At 39.0% G+C, this 9,772-nt stretch overlaps 1 protein-coding gene across 3 annotated transcripts in view; it reads left to right on the forward strand.

Annotated features, from left to right (window-relative positions):
* ACSL3 (acyl-CoA synthetase long-chain family member 3) overlaps positions 1-6,000 on the forward strand; it is a 31,537-nt gene extending 25,537 nt beyond the window's left edge. For 2 of the 3 annotated variants that reach the window (XM_006763396.2, XM_015563666.1), the window contains 2 exons: positions 1,241-1,398; positions 5,278-6,000. In XM_006763396.2, the coding sequence (XP_006763459.1) occupies positions 1,241-1,398; positions 5,278-5,435 (316 nt within the window). In that variant the 3' untranslated portion in view covers positions 5,436-6,000. Of the gene's footprint in view, positions 1-1,240; positions 1,399-5,277 lie in introns of those variants that run through there. The other variant, XM_015563665.1, reaches the window with a different exon arrangement.
* Positions 6,001-9,772: the final 3,772 nt, after the last annotated feature.

Raw genomic sequence — 9,772 nt, forward strand, 5'->3', positions numbered from 1 at the left:
TATTCGTGCACTGGGGTGGGGTGCGGGGGGTGGGGGTTGTCCCTCAGCCCAGCCTGCGCCTCTTACAGTCCAGAACTCCTTGGGGGATGTCCACCTGCAGTGGAGGCAGGAGAGGCTCTGGCCACTGCCGGTGCTCTTGTCAGCTGTGAGCGCATCTTCTGGCTGAGCAGCACTCCCCTTGTGGGAGCACACTGACCACTAGGGGGCAGCTCCTGCGTTGAGTGTCTGCCTCCTGGTGGTCAGTGCATGTCATAACGACCGGTTGTTCTGCCGTTTGGTCGATTTGCATATTATGCTTTTATTATATAGGATTATGAAAAAATAAGCTCTGGTAATAGAAAAACCAATTTTGAAACAGACTTTGAGGTACAGCCCCAGGTAGATTTATTAAATTTATAGATAAATGATTTGGCCCTTTAATGAAGTATTTTTGTTAATGACACGGTTCTGGGTTCTACTTATATGTTATTAACCAGAATTGCCCTTCTCTTCCTGCTGTTGCTGCTATGTTATGATGTTCCTGCCTTTAGCAGGCAACTTGGCTCCTCTTTCTTTTCTTTTTTTAAATATATTTTTATTGATTTCAGAGAGGAAGGGAGAGGGAGAGAGAGAGAGTAACATCAATGATGAGAGACAATCTTCGATCAGCTGCCTTCTGCATGCCCCCACTGGGGACAGAGCCGGCAACCTGTGCATGTGCCCTGACCAGGAATTGAACCATGACCTCCTGGTTCAGAGGTTGACACTTAACCACTGAGCCACACCAGCTGGGCTTGGTTCCTCTTTCAACATAAATTCTCATGATAACAAATGAAAATCAATATAATCACATTACTTTGATTTATTGCCAACTTTCTTTAGATACAGCTTATTTACATTACTTTTATTTTTGTTTAACCTGTTGATGTGAATTATTGATTTTTTTAAAGATGAATTTTCTAATATTTGTTATTTTCTTTTTAAAATGTATACATGGCACTATTCCTGTGCATATTTGAAAATGATCATGAAATGTTATAATAAGGTTTATTTAGCAATGAACTCTGCCAGAGCATTGGAACGTGCTGAGTCAGACAGAAAAGGAGGCTGTTGCGTGAATTCAGTATGCCAGTGCCCGGTATGCCTCATGCATTTTCTGTAAAGCAGTGAAGGATTGGCTACTAAAATGTCAGCATAATCATAACCAGTTCAATGGTGTGCCATTCAATGACCTTGCTAAGTTATCCTTTGTCTGTTTCAGTTATCATTCTTACGTCATTGGATTTGTTGTGCCAAATCAAAAGGAACTAACAGAACTTGCTCGAAAGAAAGGACTTAAAGGGACGTGGGAGGAGCTGTGCAACAGCTGTGAGATGGAAAATGAGGTACTCAGAGTGCTGTCTGAAGCTGCTATTTCAGGTGAGTGATTCTTACAGTGATTCTGTGAACTGAGGTGGGATGAGAGCACTTAAATTATTTATCCTATTATATTACAAGGCCTAGGAAACCAATCATATTTTCCTACCATTAATCCCCCTTTCAGGCCCTGCAACACAGAGGTCATCCACTCCCATGATGCACATGCCTCAATGTGCTCATCGCTGCAGCTTCATTTTCTCTGTCTTTCCCTTCTGTCTTCAATGCCCTGCTCAGTGTCCTGACCACCATAGCCCCAGGGAATGGTCAGATTCTTCTCTACACTTTCTGTACTTGGAGTTGGTGTTCCCACTTTTGTCTGTTCTGAATAATGCTGCTATGAACATTCGTATACAAGTTTTGGTGTAGATGCATTTATTTCTCTTGGGTAAATACCTAGGAGTGGTATTGCTGAGCCTGTGTTAACTTTGTTGGGCCTTTTGAGGTTTTACCAGATTATTTTATAGAATATTTTTTCCAATAATTTTTAAATGGTAGCACTGTTTTACATCCCCACTAATGTTGTATGAGGCTTCCAGTTTCCCTGCATCCTTGCCAACACTTGTTATTGTCCCTCCTTTTGATAGCCCTCCTAGGGGTAGGTAGTGGTACTTCATTGTGATTTTGATTTATGGCTCATGATATGGAGCATCTTTTCCTGTACTTGTTGGCCATTGTATAGCTTCTCTGGGGAAATGTCTATTCAGGTGCTTGGCCCATTTTTTAATGATGTTACTTGTCTTTTTATTATTGAGTCTTATCAGTTTTTATCTATTCTAGTTACAAGTCCATTATCAGATATGTGATTTGTAAATATTTTCTCCTATTGATTTTTACTTTCTTGATGGCATCCTTTAAAGCACAACAGTTCTATATTTTGATAAGATACAATTTATTTAAATTTTTCCTTTTGTTGCTTATACTTTTGGTATCACATCTGAGAAACTTTTGCCTGATCCAGGTCGCAAAGCTACCCCCAGTGTTTTCTAGTTTTCACTCTTACATTCAGGTCTTAATCCATTTGGAGTTAATTTTTATATGTGATGTGAAGAAGGCATCCAACTTCATTCCTGATCCAAATCTACAGTGGTCAGGTTTACAGCACAGACTCAGTGGGTTATATAGGGTAAGAGACTTAACTGTAAGGAGTTGGTGTACATGGTTATTGGGGCTGGTGGGCAGGATTGGGACTCTGGAGAGCAGATTGTTAAAGGGTCCACAACAAATTCTGTGGGGGCTGCCTCAGCTCTAAGGCCTTTAACTCATGGACCATATCCACTGAGATGATCTAGGATAACTTATGTCATCCTATATAACAAAAGGGTCATATGCAGATTGACCCTAACTGCGGAACAACCAGGAACAACTGGTTGCTATGATGCGCACTGACCACCAGGGGACAGACCTCAATGCAGGGGCAGGGGAGTGTCGCTCAGCGAGAGCCGGCTCATGGCTGGCCAGCGCAGTGGCGGTGGGGGAAGCCTCTTCCACCTCCGTGGCAGCGCTAAGGATGTCCAACTAACGGCTTAGGCCCGCTCCCCATGGGAAGCGGGCCTAAGCCGTTAGTTGGACATCCCCCAAGAGCTCCCAGGCTGCCAGAGGGCACAGGCTTGGCTGAGGGACCACCCCTCCCCGCAAGTGCATGAATTTTCACACACCAGGCCTCTAGTCTATACCAATAAAAGGGTATTATGCTAATTAGGCCAGGAGACCTTCCAGATGTCCTTCCAGACAAAGCCATGGTGGCGGGGTTGAGTCAGAGGCTATTAGGGGCGATCAGGCCAGGAGGGGAGGGCAGTTGGGGGTGATCAGGCTGGCAGGGGGGCAGTTGGAGGGGTGATCAGGCCGGCAGGGGAGGGCAGATGGGAGCATTTGGGTCAGCAGGGGAGAGCTGAGACCCGACTTCTGGTCGTGTGCTTTGAACTAATCACTTAGCTTCTGGGAGCCTCAGTTTCTGCAACAGTGAAGTGGATCTCATTTCCAAAGAGATGTGAAAAAGGAGGCCAAAAAGAGGGTATGAGTCTCGCTGACAGGGTCGTTTTGAAGGTTAAATGACATGCTGGATGTGAAATCATTGGTAAACCACAATCCTATATAATAAAGAGGTAATATGGGATAGGGCCTAAACCGGCAGTCGGACATCCCCCGAGGGGTCCCAGATTGGAGACGGTGCAGGCTGGGCTGAGGGACACCCGCCCGCGCCCACACACACACGAATTTTGTGCACTGGGCACTAGTGTAAAATAAAATGATTATAGACTTAATCACACCCACAAAATACCTTCCAGAGCAGCACGTAGGTTAGTGTTTAATTTAGTAACTGGGAACTCCAGCCTAGCCCAGATGACACATAAAACTGACCATCACAGTCCATCCCTTGTCACCTTGGCATTCTTGTACAAATTCCTTAAACCACAGTTAATCTCCAAGTAAAGACAATAATCGAGTCAGACTTCCACCGAACATGGTACAACTATCCTGCCTACAACTGAAAATACCTTTCCCCAGAGAGGATGCAAACCCCTGAGTGATGTTTATTCTTCTCCTTTGCTATCCTGTGTTAAATGCTGTGTAAAATCAACTTATTAATACATATTATGGTAAGAGAAAAGGAGGAAGGAAAAAAATATATGTTTAACATATATATTTTACAACAAAATAAAGAAAAAATACTCAGTTATGTGAGCCCTCATTTCTGTGTTTATTTTTCTAAAACACTGGTTTAAGTCATGTCACTGAGTAAGGCCATAGAGGGCGATGCTGAGCAGTTTCCCAGTGCTGGCTTTTCAGCATCCCCCATGTCTCCGAGGTGTCAGACTCCCAGTCCTTAAGTCCGATGGTCCCAGCCTTACTGATTTCTGTGCTCATGGAGGTATTCCTCTTGACACCATTCCTGAATTATTTTAATCATTGAAGAATGAGACCTGTTGGTTATCTATAAGTTAAAATTAACATATCTCTTGTTTCCAAGACGTGTACCTTTCATTTAGTACTTTATCTATATGTAAATGATTATGGCTAGGTATTTACCCTTATTAGATTATATACCACTTGAGGTTAGAAACCTTAGTTTTGTATTTTTTAGAGAGGGTTTAGTGAAGTACTTTACACAATATTTTTCAGTAAATATTTGTTGAATGAATGCTAGAAAAATAAGTCATTCTTACTAAGGAAGTGCATTTCTTCAAAACTACATCTCCCCTCTCTCCTTCCCTCGCTCCACTATTGAGAATCTACTGGGTATCAGTGTGTTAGGAACACCATAGTGAGCAAACATTCTGCCTTTATAGCTTATCAGAGAATATCCTGGTTCAGTGACTGGAGTCTTTTTTAACTTTATTACATTTTTGTTTTTGACATGATTATGCTCTTTATAATAAATTTAGAGAAAACGAATAGGTGTAAAGTAAAAAGGGACATTTCTTTATTCTTAATCCTGAATCCATTCACTAGAGGTGTATACAGTTTATAGTTTACTATGTATCTTTTTGTCCTAGCATCTAGAGGCATCTAAGTTTATCTAATATTTAAAAAAAAACAACCTTGCCTTTTTAAACCTAGAATATGTTGCAAAACTTTATACAACCATACCATATAGCTCTAACTCATTTTTGATGACTGGAATTGCATTAATTTTTATGCCTAAATCATAAATTTATCTCATTATATTGATGGGTATGTATTTAATTTCTTTTTGCTATTCTAATTCTTATACATACCTTTTTTTTTATATACTAGCATTTCTGAGGGATAACTTGCTTGGAATAGAGATTCGTGGGCGGTTGCTTGTGCATTTTGATGGGTACTCTGACTCTTTGCTAAGAATTTCATTGGTACATTTTTCATGACTTTGTATTTGTATTTTTTCCCACACCATCTCAGCAAGTCTGGAAAAGTTTGAAATTCCAGTGAAAATTCGTTTGAGCCCTGAACCGTGGACTCCAGAAACTGGTCTGGTGACAGATGCCTTCAAGCTGAAACGCAAAGAGCTTAAAACACATTACCAGGCGGACATTGAGCGAATGTATGGAAGGAAATAATTATTCTCTTGGGCATCAGGTTGCTGCAGGGAGCTCAGATCAAATAGGAAAATACTTGAAATGCACGTCTCAAACTGTGAGGCAAACTCCATTCCTCATACTAAACCTAAACTGTTACTTCTCATGACATCACCATTTTTAACTGACAGGACGAGTAAAATGTTAAGACAGCAAACCTGTGTCTGTCTCTTCTTTCTTCCCCTCCTGCAGTTTCCTTTACCCCCAGCACTGCACTTGTCAGCATGAGGAGTCTCCTGAATCATATGGGGAAGAGTGATTTTAAAACCTCAAATTTTTAAACATGATTTATATGTTCTGTATAATGTTCAGTTTGTAACTTTTTAAAGTTTGGATGTATAGAGGGATAAATAGGAAATATAAGAATTGGTTATTTTGGGGGACTTTTTTACTTACATTATTTAAAAAATGTAAGGTTATGGATGTGAAATTATGTAAATTTCAAATGCTTATGAATCAAATCATTGTTGAACAAAGGCTTTGTTGCTATGTAATTATTGTCTTGTATGCATTTGAGAGAAATAAATACACCCATACTTATGTTTAAGAAATTAAGACTTTGTGAATATATGCCTGACAGTGTCTTCTTTAATACATTTTTTTAAAATATATATATATTTTGATTTCAGAGAGAGGAAGGGAGAGGGAGAGAAAGAAAGGTCAACGATGGAGAGAATCATTGATCAGCTGCCTCCTGCACTCCCCCTACTGGGGATTGAGCCTGCAACCCAGGTATGTGCCCTGACCCGGAATCCAACCCTTATCTCCTGGTTCATGGGTTGACGCTCAACCGCTGAGCCACACGGGCTGGGCTATTCATTCATTTTTTATTAGATAAAAATGAAGTTTGGTTGATGCTGCATGGAACAAAGTAGCAATAGAGGGTTGTGATTTAATAGTAAAGAAGAAAACTAGCAAGTGCAGCACCAGTGGGTAACTCATCTCGGGTAGCTTGCCCTCAAAAGTATTTAGTCTTCTAGGTAGCTGTTGAAATGAGGAAGCAATTCTAAAAGTTAGATGGTAGAACTTAAAAAACAAAGGATAGAAAGTTATTCTTTATTTCATCGATCATATGTACATATGACACATTAATAATGGAAATGTACTGTGTCCCACTCCCCTAGTTTTTATCTACATGTTTAATCTATTTCAATTCCAGATTAGGATTCTTTGTTTTGATGGCTTGCACTGGTGTGTGTGTGTGTGTGTGTGTGTGGCAGGGGGTGGGGTAGCTTATTGAAAAAGCACTAACCCTTTCTGTCATAAGCCAATCAATGTTTCTCTCTCTCTCTCCCCTTTCCTCTCTAAAATCAACAAAAATGTAGTTAAAAACAAATTTTTAAAAAAATTTGTATTAGAAAATGGAAAAAAAAACTTAGAATGCGTAAGATAATAGTATTCTCAACAATTTACATGAGAACTTAATTTAATGAGGTTAAGATTTGTAGGTTTTTATGTTTGTGTGCAACTTATTTGTGATCCTAAAAACAATGCTTGTGTAATACAGTCTTTTCATATGTATTGCTTGTCTATTGTTATGTGAGCATTATTAAAAGTAATATTGCACCAATTAAGATGTGTTTAACTCAAGACTAAGAAAACATAGGTACCACGTTTTTTATATGTCATATTAGTTATTTTCTTGATTTCTCACTGTAGGTTATCACAAGACAAACAAAACAAAACATGAACAGGAGTCTGTGCAGGGCAGTGGGCGAGTTGAGGACGGGCTCGCAGTTTTTGGCTATATCACAAACATTACATTTGAAGACATTGCAATATGGTATTTTTGGTTTTGAACTTTTACTAGTATTCTTCTATATTTATATTACGTTTTGAATACTTCTCTCTTCATTATAGTGTATCATAATTTGGAAAAGCTGCCAAGAAATAAAACTATGAAAGACATTAAATAGAACCTCTCTATCGGATGTTGTGATCCAAAAATTAAATCAGTGGTTGGAATTTGTTTCTGATGCTTTAGCTTCAGAATAATTGTTTGCTTTCCGGTGGTTTTAAAACGTTGTACTTAGAAAATGAAGGTTCAGTTCTTCAAAGGATAGATGTTGATAATTGTGACTTGAAATAGTGTCAGATGATTATGTAGCTTATCACTGATTTGGAATAAACATTTCAGAAAAATCTAATAAGGCTGGTTCCATCTTAATAAATTTTAAATAATTCCTTTCAGTCCTAAAATGTCAGATGTCACAGCAGAATATGAAATTAAGTATGTACAATCCCTTTTCAGATAAATTACTCTCTAACCCAAACTATCTTTTTTAAAAAATTTGTTTTTAACTACATTTTTGTTGATCTTAGAGAGGAAGGGGGAGAGAGAGAGAGAAACATTGATTGGCAGCCTCCTGCATTCCCCACACTGAGGATCAAGCCCACAAAGTGGGCGTGTGTCCTAACTGGGATTTGAACTGTGATCTGGTTCCTAGGTCAACAGCCACTTCGCCATGCTGGCTGGGGCTCTAACCAAACCATCTTAAGTGACTTGTAAAATGGTATAGAAAAAAGTTGGTTGGTTTACTAAAAAAACCCAAATCCCTAACTACTATAATTCTAAGAAATACTGCTTAACCACAAGGTACTTGAAGAGGAAAACTTGAAATTTCTAAGTCAATTGCTAAATCTAATACACATCTGAATATAAACTAGATCCTAAAAGAACGGTTCCCTAAGAACTCCTGTTTTCTGTACTTCTGGAGATGACTGTTGCTGTCACAGTAAGTAGCAGTTTATAGCAATAGATTGTTGGCTACCTCTTCTTTCCTACAGCTCCACTCCCCCACTGGAATTTTTAGCTTAAACTTCATTAAAAGGTTTTTACCAATCAACAGAACAAAACAAAGTGGAATCTACTTTCTAAGTACTTTGTTTTTAAGTAATGGGTTTGCTGTCTGTGATGTTCTCTAAAGTTTGCACTATTTGCAGCAGTGTTTAAAAATAGATGAACTTGGCATAATCTTGCTGCTAAAATTCACAAGATTTTATAGTTTTAAACAGTCCCTGTGATAGTGTTAAAATTTAAACAAAAAACTGATGTGTGGGTTCATTTGTAAGAAAGTTATGTACATCTGTAATGTTTTAAAGGGGTCGCCATTTTAAACTGTCATGTGGGACCACACTGAAATGTAACACTTTCTCTGTACTTACCAGTGGTGACCTATGAGTTCATTTTCAGTGTTTTCTTGGTGATTGCGGTTTTCTCCCTGAAGAAGTGTACATGATGAAGAAGCTATATCATGTAGACTATTTATTTGTAATTTGACATGAATTTTGAAGAATAAAGATGTGTAAAAACATTTCTAATATTGAAACTCAGTATTTGGTCCTAAAAAAAGGAAAAGCTCCCTCCATTCTTGAAATTCTTATTGAAGAGGGAGTTTGGGGGAATTTTCTTTCCTGGCCTAGCAGTCCATTTCAAGGGAAATTTTTATTCTAGACATTCTGTTCTTAATATTCACTTTTCAGCAGTCTTTCATTCTCACGTTGCCCCAACCCGACCTGAGTTCCTTCTGGTTCTGAGTGCACAGAAGCTCCGCATTCAGTCAGCGCTGATAACGTGTTTCCTACCCACTCGCACAGCATAAAGCCCTGAATACAGATAATAGGAAAGTTAAAATGTTTGTGGGGTTAGAGGCAAATGTTGCATATTGTGTGCCGATCTTTAACCCTTTAATTGTGGGAGAAAGTTCGATGTGATATCTCAGAAACGAATCTCTCCCTGCCTTCAACTGCCATTTAATGTTTGTTTCTGACAAAATTGAGCATATGTCCCTGTGTACTAACACTTTCATAATAGTAGGTCTTTGTAATCCTGTAACTTACAAAACTAAGCATCTAGCAGCTTTGATGTGTGTTTTTTAATTTTGCCTTCTTTAACTTTTCTAGGGTTATTCTTTTAAACATTAATAGCTTAATATTTCAACAGCCAAACACATATATAATTTTAGGATGCAGGCCTGTATTGTGGACTTCCAACCTCCCATTGAGAAAAAAAATGTAGCTGTTAGAAGGACAGCTGTGAAAGATATGTCCTGTGATACTTGCAAGTTCCATATTCATCAAAATAGTGAAAACCCTATTACTATGTTGCCCAAATATGTTGTTGCCCAGCTTTCCAAATTTTATTCATAAACACGTGTGGTGCCAAAGCCCTTCTTTGCAACCCTCATGGCTGTATTCTGGACCTTGTCATCCCACAGTGATGTCCCCTTGTCATGTCCACAATCTGACAGCAAGAGGATGTTGACTATTAAAGGCCTGGATGAGATTAGAGAATGGCTTTAACCCGAGTCCTGGCTGGA

Source organism: Myotis davidii, unplaced genomic scaffold (genome assembly GCF_000327345.1).
Source record: "Myotis davidii unplaced genomic scaffold, ASM32734v1 scaffold575, whole genome shotgun sequence".
NCBI classification, from domain to species: domain Eukaryota; kingdom Metazoa; phylum Chordata; class Mammalia; order Chiroptera; family Vespertilionidae; genus Myotis; species Myotis davidii.